The 17878-nt window shown below is 43.0% G+C and overlaps 1 protein-coding gene across 13 annotated transcripts in view; it reads left to right on the forward strand.

The window, feature by feature from the left end:
- The window catches only part of LOC119029959 (transcription factor 4-like), a 232887-nt gene that overhangs the window by 195299 nt on the left and 19710 nt on the right, over nucleotides 1-17878 (forward strand). For 12 of the 13 annotated variants that reach the window (XM_037117220.1, XM_037117221.1, XM_037117222.1 and 9 more), the window contains 4 exons: nucleotides 4169-4239; nucleotides 4517-4595; nucleotides 7373-7452; nucleotides 8345-8554. In XM_037117220.1, coding sequence (XP_036973115.1) covers nucleotides 4169-4239; nucleotides 4517-4595; nucleotides 7373-7452; nucleotides 8345-8554 — 440 coding nt within the window. The remainder of the gene's footprint in view (nucleotides 1-4168; nucleotides 4240-4516; nucleotides 4596-7372; nucleotides 7453-8344; nucleotides 8555-17878) is intronic. The other variant, XM_037117225.1, reaches the window with a different exon arrangement.

A 17878-nucleotide genomic window follows, 5' to 3' on the forward strand; every position in this document is an offset into this window, starting at 1 on the left:
TTGTGATGTGACAGAAGGGTTGTCTTTTTCTGGTTTTAAAGGAAAAGACAACCTCTTTACAGTAAAGTAATGTCATGTTTGGAAGAACCATACTGTTCTACTTGTTCTAACACTGACCTTTAACCACTCAGTCATTATATCCACATGATGACTATTTATCTAAGTAGTTCTTGTACAATATTGTCTTAATATGTACATTGATTTAGTTGCCCAGTCTTAACATTTGTGAAGTGCTTTTAGGGAAATTTCATTTAGTCTAAAAATGTGATGATATTAGTTTAAGACCATATCATCCATCCATAACTGCCCAGAAGATGGATCCTACTCACTTTGGTGATCCTTTGATTTTTCTTCTAGCTTAGCATCTAAGCATGCTGACATTAGCATTTAGCTGAAAGCACCGCTTTGTCTGAGTACAGACTCAAAGATCTGCTTCTATGTGATTGGACACATGTCAAGGTGTATTTTCCTTGTTTGAATGCTGATGATTTTTTGTTTATCTATGTCTCAGAGCTGTAGACTTAAGACTGCAGACTGATACTCAAATCAGACTTAAGTCATAACAATGAGGACTTGAGACTCGACTTGGACTTGACTGCTGACTTGGACTTGACTTTGAGACTGCATGTACTTGACCTTTGACTCTCTAAAGACTTGACTTTGAACTTGAAAACACTCACGTCTCATGTGCTGACCTGGTAGAATCAGAGACCTTAAAGACCTGCAGCTTGGCGATTTGCCCTCAGGGACTTGACTTTTGACGCGAGACTTTCCCAACAACTTCAATGAGCTCTGCTGTGTGTGCAAGTTTCAACTCTAAAAGTACTAAAAGTATCCATCTGCACATTTTACAGTAAAAGTACACTGATCATTTTGATGTTTCCCTCTTGGATCAACAGCTTGGGCGCGCCGACTGTGTTTCGATATTTGCAAAAATCTGCAGATGATTCCACTCAATTTACTACTTGAAAGACAACATTATTAGTCCTTTCCAGTCAGAGGACGTTAGCTAAACCACGATTTTTATTTACCGCCTCATAACCAATTCTAACTGTCACTGCTGTGATTGGACTCGAATGATTCAAACCACTTTAAAAACTCAACTTCACTGTCAGGGGGGATAGCAGGCGGAGAGTGAATACAACAGCTCGACCTTGACTTCATTGATACGCACACACACACACACACACACACACACACACACACACACACACACACACACACACACACACACATACACACACAGCATGCCATATGGACCTCTTGCTTTGAGTCCCATAGAACAAATAGGAGAGCAATAAGAAACAGATTGAAAGTTTGTTTTCATGGGAAGACATTTCCAACATTCCACAAAGAACACACACACACACACACACACACACACACACACGCGCACACACACACACACAAGCCAAAGCAGATGAGTGTAAACACAACATGAACCTAATAAAAAACATAATGCCTTTGTTTAAAGTAAAACATATGACACACGTTTGTGCACACATGAACGCCTAAGCATGGACGCACAGTGTGCTCAGCCGCTTCTCTGCATCGGTCAGGTTTAGTTCTGGTAAACGAGCGAGTGAGTTCTTTTCAGAGAGCGGCGGCTGTGCTCGATGCACTCGTGTCCACTACAGTGGATTCTGATAACAAGCAGTGTCCACAAAAACTTCCCAACCCTCCTGCAAGATGATTCACCTCACCTCTGCCCGTCTGCGTGATCAGCATGTTCCACGTTCACGAGCCTTCATTCTTGTTGTGCTTTACTCACATCCTCTCCGACACGTCAACAAACCAATCATTCTCTGGATCAAAAAAAACTTCTGACTCATGCAGTCAGTGGGTGACAGGAGCTCAACAGTTGGCCGTGTCTATGCTGCGATGACAAATTGGTGACCAGAACATCCTGAACTGGATTTCTGCCAGAGTAGCAGCAGGTAACGCTTCAGTGTCGCGCTGAAATAATCTGACAACTAATCGATTGGTAGGTCAGCAGAAAATCAGCTTTTTTGATAACTGATTGATTGTTTAATTCAATTTTCAAGAAGAAATCCCAAACAATTTATAGTTTCTCAAATGTGAGGCTGTTTTTTGGTTGTCTGTACAGTTGTGACATCACAGCCTTACAGAATTGTGACATTTCTGTGATCTTGTGAAGACAAAAACGATTACTTGTTATAGATAATCAGTGGATTAATGGACTCTCCTTTGTCAATTGTTTCAAACTCAAAAGATGGTGCAGATCATTTGATGCTCAGCAGAATAACGATAATTGTTGGATTTAGAAATAAAATGACCGGCATACGGAGAGCCCGGATTTAATCTACAGCACTCCAATCAACAGAATTGGTGGGAGCCTTTTGAGGGATCATGTCCTTGTCACAGCACCGCCGACTCCCATGTTAGGTTTGAGACTGTGGCGAGTTCACACTGGAGATACGACAGTTTAAGTACACTCACAAACTCAACAAGCAGACTTTTAAAAAACACTTGATTCACTATTGTACTGTTGATTGTCCCACAGTGCAGTTCTCAGAGGAAATCAAGGAGCTACTTGCAGCTGCAAAAAAAATAAATACCGAAATTGTAACAAAAAACATTCAGTCTTTTTAAAATCATTTTGTTTTTTCTGTAGTTATGCAAAGTTCTGCTGCCAGCACAGATATCGCATCTTTTTCATGTTAGTACAAAAGGTCTAAGCGCCTTGATTCTTATTCACTAACTTCAGTTAGTATACTATGAAATCTAGTATTCTGCATACAGTGTTTACAACTGATGTGCAATATGAAATGAGCTCACAGCAAACAAACAAACTGCTGGGCAGAGGTAAATGATAAGACTGGAGAAAATGAGTAGTGGTTGAAGAAATGAATATGATACAAACTTTACAATTATATGGCTTATGAAAAAGAAATATCTATATATGAAAAATCATATATATATATATATATATATATATAGAGAGAGAGAGAGAGAGAGAGAGGTGATGGACAGACAGATAAACATAACAATCACTCTCATCTTCTGAATGCTCTCCTCCTTTGCGGCTATAAGCTCTAATTTATGAAAAAGATTTTCTCCTGCACATGTTCTAAATTATGCATCAAGTAAGGGTACAAGTGTGTGTGTGTGTGTGTGTGTGTGTGTGTGTGTGTGTGTGTGTGTGTGTGTGTAACAGTAATCCCTTGGATGGTTTACTAGGCCAGTGGTATGGCGTGAGTGAGACATGAGGCTTTAACCCCAAAACATATGCTGCTTTCTGTCTCCCTCTCCCTCTCTCTCTTTCTCTGTCTCTCTCTCTCAAACAGCTTAAAGAAGTCCGGTCCTGCCAATTTCTGTAATGGATTCATTTGCCATGAAAGGATGTGTTTTTGCTGCGCTGTGTCTGTTCGGCGTGCACGTGTCTAACTTGTGTGTGCGAGCGTAAACTTTCCATCTGGGATCTGCTATCAGGAGAGATGAGCTGTGAGCATGTCTGTGTGTGTGTGTGTGTGTGTGTGTGTGTGTGTGTGTGTGTGTGTGTGTGTGTGTGTGTGTGTGTGTGTGTGTGTGTGTGTGTGTGTGTGTGTGTGTGTGTGGGCGCTCATCTGGTCCTGTGAGGTCACTTCCTTCCTCTCTGGACTCTGTGCTCTTCAAGTGTGTGAAACAGATTTAGTTGTATTGAAGTCCAGCATTTGCGCTCATACAAGCAACTAAAACACACACACACACACACACACACACAAACACGTGGTGACAGTCAGTTAAAATGTGAATAAATGTAGATTGCGGAACGTCGGTTCCTATTGAATTGCGCCTCGTATCATTGTCATCGCCGTTTACAGCAGCGAAGATTTTAAGTAACGTCGACTCATTTCAACGCAATCGCTGCGATCTGTGGCTGCATGTGTGCAGCTGAAGTAAAACCACAAGGACTAACTTTGATGCAAGAATTCTCTCCGCTTGGAAGACACTTGCTGAACTTTGGGGGTCGTAATAGCTGCCGCGTCACACCAGCAAATCTTAAGTAACCACACTCACCCAAAGCAGAAGCTGCTCCACACAAGAGCTCTGTCTGAGTGTTGAACTGATGTTGTACAAAATAATGAAAATATGTAACAACGTCCTCATTTACAGCAACACATCCCTCTTTTCCCCCTGTGTGTGTGTGTGTGTGTGTGTGTCACAGCTAACCGAGCGCAGAGCTCAGCAGCCAGCAGCTCTCAGACAGGAGACGCCTTAGGGAAAGCACTCGCATCCGTAAGTGCAGCACACGCAAACGCACCCATAAACACACACACACACACACACACACACACTCACACACACACTCACACACACCCACGTACAGATGTGATGGACCTGTTCAGTGTTTTACCGCTGCAAAAAGGGATTTTAGAATTAACGTTACTTCATCTGTTTTTCTGTTCACTTCAAGTAATTAAGAACGTTCATGACTTGATTGTTTGTTTTTTGGGGGAGGGGGCTTCGCGGTGCTACGCGCTCCCCTGAGTTTTTATGTGTTAATCTATTTCAGATCTACTCTCCAGACCACACGAACAACAGCTTCTCGTCCAATCCCTCCACCCCGGTCGGCTCTCCACCCTCCCTCACAGGTAAGCGCAACACACTCACACCGGCTGCCGTAATCGCAGAACCGACATCCGCAGATGGTAAAAAGCAGAGCTGACAGGGACTGGTGTTGAAATCATGCAAATCACAAATACAACTTGGAACTTGAGCGTATCTCAAATGAACCGAGACTGAGCGTAAACTGGTTTCAACTGACTTCTGACTTGACTTCAGCTGACTCGAGACTTGACTTAACCTTTTGTAAATGACGTGAGCGCTGCATTGTACTTTTTTCAGTTGACTTCTGACTTGACTTGGACTTCTGTCATATGACTTGAGACTTGACTTAAACTTGTCTGAGATTTCTTGAGAGACTTGACTTGGACTTCTCTCAGACAACTTGAGACCTGACTTTGATTTATTTCAAATGATGCAAGACCTGACTTGGACTTCTGTCAAATGACTTGAGACTTGACTTAAACTTGTCTCAGATTTCTTGAGAGACTTGACTTGGACATGTTTCATTTGACTCCTGGACTTCTTTCAAATGGCTTGAGACTTGACTTGGACTTGTCTGAAATGACTCGCACCTTCGCTTGGACTTGACAACATAAACTGCTTCTCAAAGGACTCGAGACTCGAACCTGAAACCCAGCTTGACCTTCCATGAATGACTTAACAGCTCTGGGACGAAGAGGTGTTCATGGGAGAAACAAACACCAAAGTTATTTTTTTCAAACTAAAAACTACACACTTGACCAAAGCAGCATATTTGTATCATTGAAGGGGATTGTGTTTTTGACGGGCGGCGTGTCGGAGTACAGTAACGCCAAAAACACACACTGATGATAGCTGTGTCTGCTCACCGTGCCCCTCCTCCTTCCCCTCTCCTCATATTTCCACCAATTACCCCTCCACGCGGCTGATGCTGTAAGCTCTCCCTGCTCCTTAAAGTGAAAAATGACTTTTCCTAATAATAGTTGTGTCAAATTTGTCTCTAATTGTCGCAGCTACACACACCGTTTGATATTTCTGTGCCGCGCCTTGTGACTGATAGCTTTAATTACGAGCACCACTTCGAACAAATCGTTCACAAACCTACCGGCTCTGCAAACACGAGCCCCCTCCCCTCTTCCTTCTCCTCCTTCTCGTCATTATGGCTGCCTGGGATATTGCCTGCTAAACCATAATTGGTGTTTATCATTGTGTCAGAGTTACTCCACTTTTTACAAATTAGAAATGAAGCCTATTAGAGCAAACTACATGCAAATTGATATCCGGGGCTAATTCTGCGAGGGTGTTTTACAGTGTTGGACTCAGAATAATTTACCCTGCCGTTTAATACATATATTTGTATTTGCACATGAATGTACCCAGGTGATTATTCATTAATTAGCATATGGTAATGAGCATGTAATATGAATAAAGGAGAGAGGGGAGAGAAAAGGACCGGGAGACAAAACGGGAAGACAATGAAAAAAAAAAGAGAGAAACACAAGCTAATGAGATGAGATCAGGGTTACAAGAGAGAGATCAGTCGGGAGGGCAGGGGAGAGGTGCGAGGAGAAGGGAGGCGAGGAATGGGAGGGTAGGCGATGAGCATAAAGGCGGCGAGGAGAGGAGGTGGAGGAATGAAAAAGGAAGAGAATAAAGGAAAGGAGAGGAAGCAGAGGGGAAAGGAGGCAAAACAAAAATGCAAGAAATACGAGGAGTAAATGAGAACGGATGGTTGAAAAGAAGACAGATGTGGAGAAAGAGAACAGGAGAAAGAAAGGAGGAAAAAAATAAGGGCTCAGTAATGACCATGAACTCTTCCTTTACCTGATTGAATGAAAGCATCGCAAACTGGGATTGTGCTATTCAGAAAAGGAAAAAAACACTGCAGGTAACATCCGGCACATGATTCTGCTCTTCTTGAACAGTACTGGCACTTTTTCTTTTTTTTCTTCACTTTACAGACAGAGAGAACTGAAACTTGAACAAGATGCTGCCACGTATAATCTTTTCTTTTTCAAATATGTTTTGGAAACAAAAAAAAAAGCTAAATCATCTGTAAGCTCGACTCACTTCTGAAAACTCAATCGCTTTGAACCGGCCCGTCCTCCCTCCGGGCCTCGTATTAATGTAAATCCACACGAGTCGCCGTCCCTCCTCTGTCTACCTGCTAATGAGACCTGTCGATTCAGACGCGACCCTTCAGAGCGGCGACGGCAAACAAAAGCAGAGAGGAACAGACACACAAAGCGTGTTTATTCTGCGGAGGGCCCATGCTAATCAACCACTTGTACCTTTTCGAAAAACAAAAACTGAAAATTAGCATTTCTGCTACGCGTTATGAGTTGGTTTGCTGTTGTCTTTCTCGGCTCTGTGTTTATTGTGTCCACGAGTGGATATGATGAGAGACTCCTCGTGCGTAACGGTGTTTTTTTTTCCTTTTTTTTTTTGTTTTTTTTTGTCCACCGTTTGGCACTGTGCATGGAGTGGTTCCTTTCTTCAACATATAAAAGGAGAGGAGGTGTTGGCTCCGATCCACACGTAGACCTCCGTCCATTATCTGAAAACACTTAACCTGTGCAGGGTCGCAGGGGGCTGCATCCTTTTCCAGCCTGCATTGTATGAGAGGCGGGTTAGACCCCGGACAGGTGTGCAGCCTGTCACAGAGCAGTCATACAGATGAAGGAGTGTCAGTGAATTGAATTCATCTATTCGTCCGACTACTAGATCTCCTGCACTTATCCCCGTGCTCTGTGTCATGTGTCCTTAAATGTCCTTGTTCCCCGTCTCCTAATCTAATGATGTCTCCTCGTCTCCTCTCTCCTAGCTGCCAGCTCAGCTGTCTGGTCGAGGAATGGCGGGCAGGGAGCGTCATCGCCAAACTATGAAGCTCCACTGCACTCTCTGGTATGCACACAGTCACACTCACACACGCACACACACACACACACACACACACACACACACACACACACACACACACACACACACACACACACACACGTGCTCCCACATGTGTTTAAAATACATATTGTTTTAAAGGGTCAGTTCACTCAAAATCACATCCTCTGATATTGTTCTTAAGCACACATGGCAGATTACACTGTTGTTGTTTTTTCCTTGGTGAGTTTTTTTGAAAATCGATTTGAACTCAAAGGCAACTTGATCATTTTTTTGCTTTCCCTCAGTGCTATAAAACAGCTGGGAATTGTAGTTTTTAAGCAAATCTTCTCAAACAGGAACTATTTTTACATTTGCGGACTACATTCAGCAACAGATGAACGCACATCTGGCTCTCTAGTGAGTTTTTTTTCCAGCAGCAGAGTGGTGTATGCGGGGTTGAGTCAAAATAAACCACAGTGTGTGTGTTCATGGTCACCCAGTGCAACAGCGTGGCTCGGTGATGTGTTTTTAATAGTTTTTGGACAACAATGAGGCTCTTCGGCACAGAGGAAGAGGATAAGATCAGGCTCTGTATACACTCACATTACTTCTTAGGATCACTTCATTGTTCCTTTTGTTTTTTTCTTGTGATTAACTGACAAAAGAAAAATATATTCACGTTCACATGAACATTTAGTTACTCATCAGGGAGCCTCCTTTCCTCTGTATTTTGACTGACTTAGTCTATGTAATGCAGGCAAAGACTCAGTGATATCGATCATAATCTGTAAAGTCTTTGCGAAACTCTTGGTAAATCACAGAGAGCTCTGAATAAATATTGACAGTGAGTGGCTTCAGCTTACAGACGGCATTAAGAAAGGTCTCTCATCTCTCTCCGTGTCCCGTCTCTCCGCAGCAAAGTCGTATCGAGGACCGTCTGGAGCGCCTGGACGATGCCATCCACGTACTGCGGAGCCACGCGGTGGGGCCGTCGACGGGTATGGCCAGCGGGCACGGGGACATGCACAACCTCATCGGGGCGGCACATACGCACAACGGCGCCATGAGCGCCCTGAGCAGCGGGTACGGGACGGGACTGCTGTCGGCCAACAGACACTCCCTCATGGTAGGACCTGAGAGCATGCTGACATACTGTAGTGTTGAGTGTTGCGATGGCGATGTGTTTGAGGAGCGGCACATTAGTAAATCCGTGCACATCTCATGCTGATGGAGAACCAAACAGATCCTCACTAAATGTCTAATATCACTTCATATTTGGATTATTTGTTCAAAAGAAATTGAACCTTATGGCGAGCCGACTTTAGCCTGCTGGCCTCACTTGGGGCAACCCTGTTCTAAGGTAACGGAAACACAAATATTCTTATTTTTCAGGTTAGTATACAGTAAGTATGATATGGGTTAGTTAATATGATGTAATATTACAGTTATGCTAATAGATCAGCCTAAATCTTATTTTTGGCATAGAGCTCCACCAGAAAGGCTGTAGCTGAACAATAGATTGGATATCTCACAAAGGGAAATGAAGGCCAGTGACGCTGACACAAACATAATAATCTTGAATGTGTTGTAAGACAAGGATATCCATCTCCGGAACCATGAGTCACATCAGAACTCTATAAAAGAGTTTCTTAAATGTATTATTTTGCAGTTATTCATAATTTGTTTTTATTTTTTTGTTTTTTTTAATTAACAAACGAGACATGACTTCACGCGGCTGGAGAACATGAGGCCCACTAAACATATCTGGTTATACTAGTTAACACATGTCTTGTGATGATAGAGGTCAGATGAGATGATGTGAAAACGGAGGAGCAGAGGACATGAAAGAGGGGAAGAGAGGAAACACATTGAGTGAAAAAAATACAAAGTGACAGACGTAATGTTTTCCATATTTAATTTAGGCTTTTTTTTTTTTTTCTTTTTGCAAACTTGAAACAATAAACATAAAGAACCAAACAGCTGGGTGGCATAAGGAGATGTAGGAGGGCGAGAGACACAGAGAGAGAGAGAGAGAGAGAGAGCATTATAAAACACAAGCCAGTATAAACACATTCAGATGCCTGGACATGTTCAGTCAGACTTACTTTGTTTATACGTGCTTAACATTTGTGCATATTCACATGTCGAAACACACACGCCAGATGTTCATGCGAGCCAACACATAAGACCCTCTGCACACTGTGACAGCCCCTTCAACACCTCTCTCTCTCTCTCTCTCTCTCTCTCTCTCTCTCTCTCTCTCTCTCTCTCTCTCTCTCTCTCTCTCTCTCGCTCTCTCTCTCTCTCTCTCTCTCTCTCTCTCTCTCTCTCTCTCTCGCTCTCTCTCTCTCTCTCTCTCTCTCTCTCTCTCTCTCTCTCTCTCTCTCTCTCTCTCTCTCTCTCTCGCTCTCTCTCTCTCTCTCTCTCTCTCTCTCTCTCTCTCTCTCTCTCTCTCGCTCTCTCTCTCTCTCTCTCTCTCTCTCTCTCTCTCTCTCTCTCTCTCTCTCTCTCGCTCTCTCTCTCTCTCTCTCTCGCTCTCTCTCTCTCTCTCTCTCTCTCTCTCTCTCTCTCTCTCTCGCTCTCTCTCTCTCTCTCTCTCTCTCTCTGTACTCAAACTTGACCGCAGCCTCCGTGACGTCATCCGCCAGGCTTTCAGGGACGTTAGACTTTTGTCAGTGTGGGGTTTTTTTTTTGGACTGTGATGAACGCAGCAGCCTGTCGGGGGCGCCAGCAGCAGCTTTCCACTGTCCTCAGTACAGTAGTTCAGGAGCTTTGTCCATCCCTCTCTGGTCTTTGTTAAAGTATTTACTTTGAAGTGTTGCTTTCTAAATGGAGAGCACCTGTGGTAGAGGGGTGTGTGTGTGTGTGTGTGTGTGTGTTTGTGTGCTGGCCAGCTCCCACAGAGATTATCTTCTTCTCACGCATATCTGTCCAGCTGTCCTTCTCCGTCCCTCCCTCCCTCTCTCTCTCTCTCTCCTCTCCCTCTCTCTCTCCTCTCTCTCTCTCCTCTCTCTCTCTCTCCTCTCCCTCTCTCTCTCCTCTCCCTCTCTCTCTCCCTCTCTCTCTCTCTCTCTCTCTCTCTCTCTCCTCTCCCTCTCCCTCTCCTCTCCCTCTCTCTCTCCTCTCCCTCTCTCTCTCTCTCTCTCTCTCTCTCTCTCTCTCTCACTCTCTCTCTCCCTCTCCTCTCCCTCTCTCTCTCCTCTCCCTCTCTCTCCCTCCCTCTCTCTCTCCTCTCTCTCTCTCTCTCTCTCTCTCTCCCCTCTCCCTCTCTCTCCCTCCCTCTCCTCTCCCTCTCTCTCTCCTCTCCCTCTCTCTCCCTCCCTCTCTCTCTCCTCTCCCTCCCTCTCTCTCTCTCTCTCCTCTCCCTCTCTCTCCCTCCCTCTCTCTCTCCTCTCTCTCTCTCTCTCTCTCTCTCTCTCTCTCTCTCCCTCTCTCTCTCCTCTCTCTCTCTCTCTCTCTCTCTCTCTCTCCCTCTCTCTCTCTCTCTCTCTCTCTCTCTCTATGTGTGTGTGTCTTGGAGGTATGTCACACATCCCCCCCCACCTTTGTCTATCCCCCTCTTACTTGTGTGTTTTTGTTTTATTTCACGCATCCTCAGTCTGCTGTCACAATGAATGAAATATAATATGAATGGTGAGACTAACGATTATCAACCCACGGAAAGGGATCCTCTGCTCTGTGACTACAATGTAGAATCAAAAGTCTAAAATAAATCGGATCTTGCGGTGCCAAAGCTCATTTTGATCAGAAAACAGACTTTTCGGTAAATGTAATCGCACAAGCGAGAGGACATATACGACATTTCAGTTTAGGATTTTTTTCTGTGTTTATTGTTCTTTACCTTGAGCTGCTGTTAACGTTAGCTCAGCTTATTTCTCTGATATCGTACATTCATCTGTAAGAACATGTTCACACTGAACATGATGCAAATGGTTGCACTGCTGCAGTCAGGATCCGAAACAGGAGTGAAGATCCCAAAAGTTAAAAAGTAATCTCGGAGCTCTCCATCATTAAACGGCCTCGGATTTGAGCAGAATCCGATGTGACTCTGGGCGTTTATTCCTCCAGAAGTTCTGGCTCTGCTCCTGTCACTAGCTTCGAATGTGTGCGTGCAGCGGGGTTGAGGGAGAGATCAGTGAATGGCGGCTTGGATTTAAATGGACCGCCTAATTTGGAAGAGTGGATGTGGTTGGTCGGTGGCTGATGCTGATCCGATCTGCTGGCTGTCAGCTGACTACAGCTGGGGCTCACGATTTCCCTGTCCTGCATGGATCTGCGCTATGCTTCATTTTTATTTAGCTCACCCTGATTGAAAAAGAGCACACTTCCAAAGCCGGGCACATTGGTTCTATAGATAAATCACGAGCTCAATGGATATCTTAAAGTTGTGAGAGGCAGAGACGTGTTAAGATGATTCATTCATGTTCTACAGAGACACTCGCCAAGTGCTTTTCAGTTTCATTTGGAGGTGCTCTTAAAACGCTTTCTTTTTTTTTTTTTAGCTCTTTGGATGTCCCGAGAGACAAATTTGGCGATTAATTTTATGAAGTGGCGTGCGGTTTAGCCCAAGAAAACATTAAAACATTCACTTCTCGTTAAGGGTGATATTTTTTCAAACTACTTTTCAGTCTAATCTTGAAATTCTTCCAAATACATATTTGACTTGTTTTTATATGCAGTGGAAAAAAAGATGATAGAGTAAAGTGGGGGATATTTGGTGGAAAACGCTGTTTACTTCTAGACTCTGTAAAAACACACGCGCACACACAGAAGCTCATAAATTGCTCCTTGTGTTGTCATTAGGGCCCATGTGTGTGTTTATTCAGGCTCTGGATTATTGGCTGATAGAAAAACAGCCTCATTAAGACTGAAAGCACAGCAGCTCTATAATAGGGTTTTTCATGGCCCTGGTGTCGGTCCACTTAAGCTGTGCCGTGCCAAGCCAAACCCTGATGACATGGGTTTTTCTACTACTAGCTTCATAGCAGGGGATGTCTGTGCTGAGCTGTGCCGCTGTGGTCCTGATCGGTATCAGAGCTGCGATGGTCCCCCTCCTCCGAGCTGCGTCTGCGCTGGAGACCGGCTTCCCTCCTGCGCTGTCCCGTTTGTACTTTTACATATAAGCCCTTCTTTTTTTTCTTATTGTTTACTGATTACTTTCAGCCATATTGGATCTTTGTTCGGTCACTGCTGATGCAAACCAAACCTTCCCTGCTGCTGCTGCTTCGTATTAAAACTTTCCACTTGTGAAATGGCGGGATGTGCTTTTATCGTGAAGAAGTTCTGGAAAATATCATATGTTTGTAACTGAGTTAGCAGAGCTTCATTTGCAGTGCCATCATTTAATCAGAACGGGTCTAATTAAGTGGATATGGACACATTTGGCATTATTTGGCAGATGGAACAGTTTAAGATATTGCAGGGGAGGAGCGGCCTGAAACAGAAGGGCCAGCGTGTGACAGGATCCGGCTGTGGTGACACGTCATCAGAGCAGGCCAAAACAACTTTACATTTCTGTGCGTTGACAGTATAGCTCAGCACACCTACCTCAACCATGAAGAATCCCTGTAACTACACACACCAACACACCCTGGCTTATGAATATAACATATGTAGACATATGTGCTGATTAACATCATATTGGGGAACCCGGACTTGACTTCAGTTACATTGTGGGAACTCACTGTATTTGTCAAAGTATTTCTCCTCAAACTGAATTCACACATTTCAAGTTTTCTTTAATGATTAATGAATACTTAAATATATATTGCTTAAGCTCTACGACTATGATACCCATAACCCTTAGCTGACATGGAGACGAAATCCTAGTCAGGAGGAGGATCTATCAGACTTATCAACAACCCCGGACAAAAATCCATACTGGACTGTTCTGAAAAAAAAAAAAAAAACATAAATGGCCAACTTTAGGAAAAGATTGTGGTCATGGTAAAATGCTTTAAAACCAAAAACAACAAATGAAGGAATATGATATTCTGACATCCAGTGCCCATTTTTTAAAGCTCCAGTACTGCGGACCCATTTCAATTGGTGTGTATAGCACACAGTGTGTGTGTGTGTGTGTGTGTGTGTGTGTGTGTGTGTGTGTGTGTGTGTGTGTGTGTGTGTGTACAGTGTTAACAGGAAGTCAGAACCCAAAGAAAAGGAAGAGACTCAATGGAAATACTGGAGAAAAAAATGAGAAATTAGTGGAACATTAGAAATAATGAAATAAGAGGATGGAATGATGTCATCTCTGACATGAAGCCATTGTGTTTGAACTGAGACTTTCTGTTTCCCTCAAGCATACATTAACTCTCTCTCCTCTCTCTCTCTCTCTCCTTTAAGTTTACTATGTCACTCTACCAGTATCTCTCTTACTCCTGTCGTTCTTTCTGTCTCTCTCTTATCATCTCCTGCCAACTCCTTCCTGTCTTTTACAGCTGTTTTCTCCTTCTTCCTCTCTTTTTGTATTTTTATCTTCCGTTCCATCCCACCTGCATTTTTTTTCATTTATTGTTCAAGTCTCGTGTCTTTTTCTAACTTTCCTTTACTTAATTTACTGATCGTTTTTTTCTTTCTTTATGTTCTCACCCCTTGTTTCATTTTCTCTATACGTTTTCCATTTACTCCCTTACAGATCCCTCTCTCTCTCTCTCTCTCTCTCTCTCTCTCTTGCTCTCTCTCTCTCTCTCTCTCTGTTGTATGTGTATGCTCACACACCCACACCCACATTTTTCTCTGCTATTGACAAGCATTTAATTGAATATTTACTTTATTACATATTTTCTGTCACTTTTGTTTTCGTCTTCCTTTTCTTGATGTTCTGTTCTGTTTCTGTCTCTCTGTCGATCTATTTCCCCCTCTCTCTCTCAAACACACACACACACACACACACACACACACACACACACACACACACTCACATACACAGCTGTATGTAGTTTGGCAGTGTTAGGCAGAGACGCCTGCAGGCTGAGGTCATAACTCTGGGAAAACAGGTGGTAGACTGATGCAGGAAGGAGAAGCAGAGAGACACACACACATGAATGCATCATACACACATTTATATTCATAAGTAAGGAAATAGGTAGTACCCCCTCTCTTCCGACGTCTGAACAACTCATTTGTTATTCGGTGATTAACTTTTCTTAGTGAAACTCAAACCATTTCCCAAAAGATGTGCACTAAAAGCACTCCTCCAAACAAAGCATAGAAAAGCTAAAACGGAACGTTTCCTCAGTGGAAAGTTGCTGTCAGTGTGTACCTAGTGATTTTGCCGCATCTCGGCTCAGCTTGCTGCGTGCCTCTATAAAACAAGGGGAAAGGTTAGGGGAGAGGAGAGTCTCTATCTCTCCCTCCATTAGGCAGTGTTACAGGGAGTGAGATGGATCGTAATCTGCATCACTCTGCTGAAAAACACACTAATGTCTTTTAATACTCTGCACCCCCCTCAGCTCTCTGTCACTAATTTTACTCCTATAAGCTGATGGAAATCTACCGTCGCCCATTTACTCCCAATACAACAACAACAACGACAACAATAATAACGATAATAATAATGATAATTATAGTAGTAGCAGTGGTGATAAACTCCCCCTTAGTTCTAACAAAGTCAGTAAGATCTTGTGGAAGCTTGAAAGCTGTCAAAGCAGCAGATAAATGCCTCTTGAGTTATCCCCCCTATGGCTGTAATGCTCAGGTGTCCAAATACTTCTGGCCACGTCGCATCGCACCGGGTGTAAGCACGTGGTAAACAAAGAGCAGGCCAGAATGACCTGCTGCTTTGCCTTTTCTCAAATTGATTTGATGTAGTCGGCCTGTCGCGCAGCATGACGTGCGGCAGGATCAGTCCGTGTTTTCACGTTTTTGTCATAATTAGATTTTTGCTGAGGATTTCTTCGAGGATGTAGCGCTAAACAAAAAGGCGCGTGATCTCCGACCCTCGGCAGGCGATGATCGCATGGTAAACAACCGCAGATATCAAGAAAAGCAGCTATTTTTTCTTTACCCATAAAAACCTTCACATGCACAGTAGTTACCACTCATTTGATAGATGTGGGCAGTTGTGTTTCTCATCAACATATATATTCCTTTGGACAGAATAAATTACAGCACTGTATGTTAATATACTATAGTATACTATGGTAATGTGGTTTCAGTGCGGTCCACCTTCTCCGCTGCGTTCAAAAGCTATGGATATTTATGAGGAAAAGAGGTTATGATCACTGGACGTTTGCGTTCAGCCTTGTGTTCATTTGCATAATGTGACAAATTAAATGAAAAGTACTTTATAACTGGTGAATATAACATGATATTGAGTCCACATTTTTACCATACCGTATTTGTCCATCTACAGGTCTGTGTGGTACAGAAACGACCCATCTGTTATAACGTACATTTCTCACCTTGGTTAAAGCACAAAGGCCACAGGACAGGACATTAAAACGAATCGTCCCTCTTTTATATTCAATCCAATAGCTCAGAAATGTTTCACCATCATCATGACGTTTTTTTCCAAATGACCTATTTCTCAGTGCATCCTTCTCACTCTTTCTTTCACTTTTCTCTTTCATTTCTTAATGACATTTTACCCGACAGGAGAGTCTGTCGTCCTTCACTCTGGTCATTACTCAGGGCAAAAAAAATACATACGTATCACGCCACTGGAAAATGTGGCTGTATTTTTCCTCCCATGGAAGTCCAACCTCAACACTGGGCTCTGTGTGTGTGTGTGTGTGTGTGTGTGTGTGTGTGTGTGTGTGTGTGTGTGTGTGTGTGTGTGTGTGTGTCTGCGCTGACACTGCTACAGCAGGTGCTTTCTATCAAGTGTTCAGTTTGCACAGAGGCGAGACTGTACAGTTTTAAGAATGTTCCACTGTGTGTGTGTGTGTGTGTGTGTGTGTGTGTGTGTGTGTACCAACTCCATTCCAGTTTGTTCACAGTATCCAATGGACAGTGTAAAACATCCATAGAATGCATTGCATTAAAAACTGTCAGACTGTTCTTGTATTTTTAGCATTCTCTAGACTAAAGACTCTTCCACTACAGGGAAGAGAGACATACAATTTTATACTGTGTTGAATACTGTAGAGGATGATTTCTGAGGCTCTCACTAAACCCCCGCAGCTCCACCTTCAGGACAAATGATTTTTCTTCATTTAGCAAGCAGCGTTGGGCGTAATCGTCGCTCTCGAGTTATAAAATCAGGCTGTGTGGTGTCGTTGTGTCTGGTAAAAATTTCGAGCCGGACTTCCTGCCTCACATTACATCGCCTTCTTTTGTCGCCCTCGGCTCTGCAGAGGTAATTTTTTTTCAGACCGCGACAATAATCGAAAACGACAAACGGAAAATGCACAAATCCCTCTAATACAGGGTGAGGTATTACAATCTACAGAGTTAGTCAATTTACAGAGTTCATTCTTCTCTCAGGCAGACCTGTCCTTACTGTTTATAACTGCATGACAAGTCTGTCTGTGTGTGTGTGTGTGTGTGTGTGTGTGTGTGTGTGTGTGTGTCATCTCTTGACCCAGAAATTCCCTTCTTTCTCCTCTTCTCCTTCCTGTGTAATCAGTGCACTTTCTCTCTCTATCTCCCTCTCTCACTCACTCAAACACACACACACACACACATTTTAAATGAACACACTTCCCACTGATCAACAACATTGCAGATGACAGCTACTCAGCACCTCCTCCTCTATCTCCTGCTCGGCCTCTTTCTTTTTTTTATTTTAATCTGCTTTATTCATATCTGAATCTGGATGAATGAATGTTAGAATGTTTACCACAAAAAAAAAAGAACACTGCATTTTCCAAATAATTCATCAGTTTTTTGCCTTAATTGCCCTCCGTCAAGGCAGCCAGTGGTTTTAAGTCAATAATATTAGAATTTACTTTTAATATTGTATTTACAAATGTGAAACCCGTTAAAGCCAAAAGAGTTTACGTTCAGTCTTTTTTGGTAGCGTTACATCATAGTTGCACAGTGACACAAGAACCAAAGGTCAGACATTCCAAATGTTTGCACTGGTTGAAAAAAACAGACCATATGTCGTGAAAATAATCATGAATTTGATCATTCTGGTGTTCAGAGACTAACTGTCTTTTGGAAAACTTATTTGTGAAGGTCCATGAACACACCAACAAGGAGAGTTTCCAACACACTTGTTGTTTTGTTATCTCATTGTGACGTTACGATAAAGTTGAGAGGGGTGACTGTTTTGGAAACTTTCCTTGTTGCATTCAAGGACGCTCTGGTTCCAGCTCCGGTTATTCTGACTTGGTTGCTGAACAGCTGCTTTTTTTTTTTTTTTTTTTGCTTTTTTTTGCTTTTTTTTTTTAAATAAAGCAAACAACATTCACTTCAGACTTCCCACAGTAACTATTTGTGTATCTTATTTTGTTGTCTTGGTTTGATTTTAGACACATCTCAAAAATGTTTTACGTCTGTC

Source organism: Acanthopagrus latus, chromosome 12, assembly GCF_904848185.1.
Source record: "Acanthopagrus latus isolate v.2019 chromosome 12, fAcaLat1.1, whole genome shotgun sequence".
Taxonomy (NCBI): Eukaryota; Metazoa; Chordata; class Actinopteri; order Spariformes; family Sparidae; genus Acanthopagrus; species Acanthopagrus latus.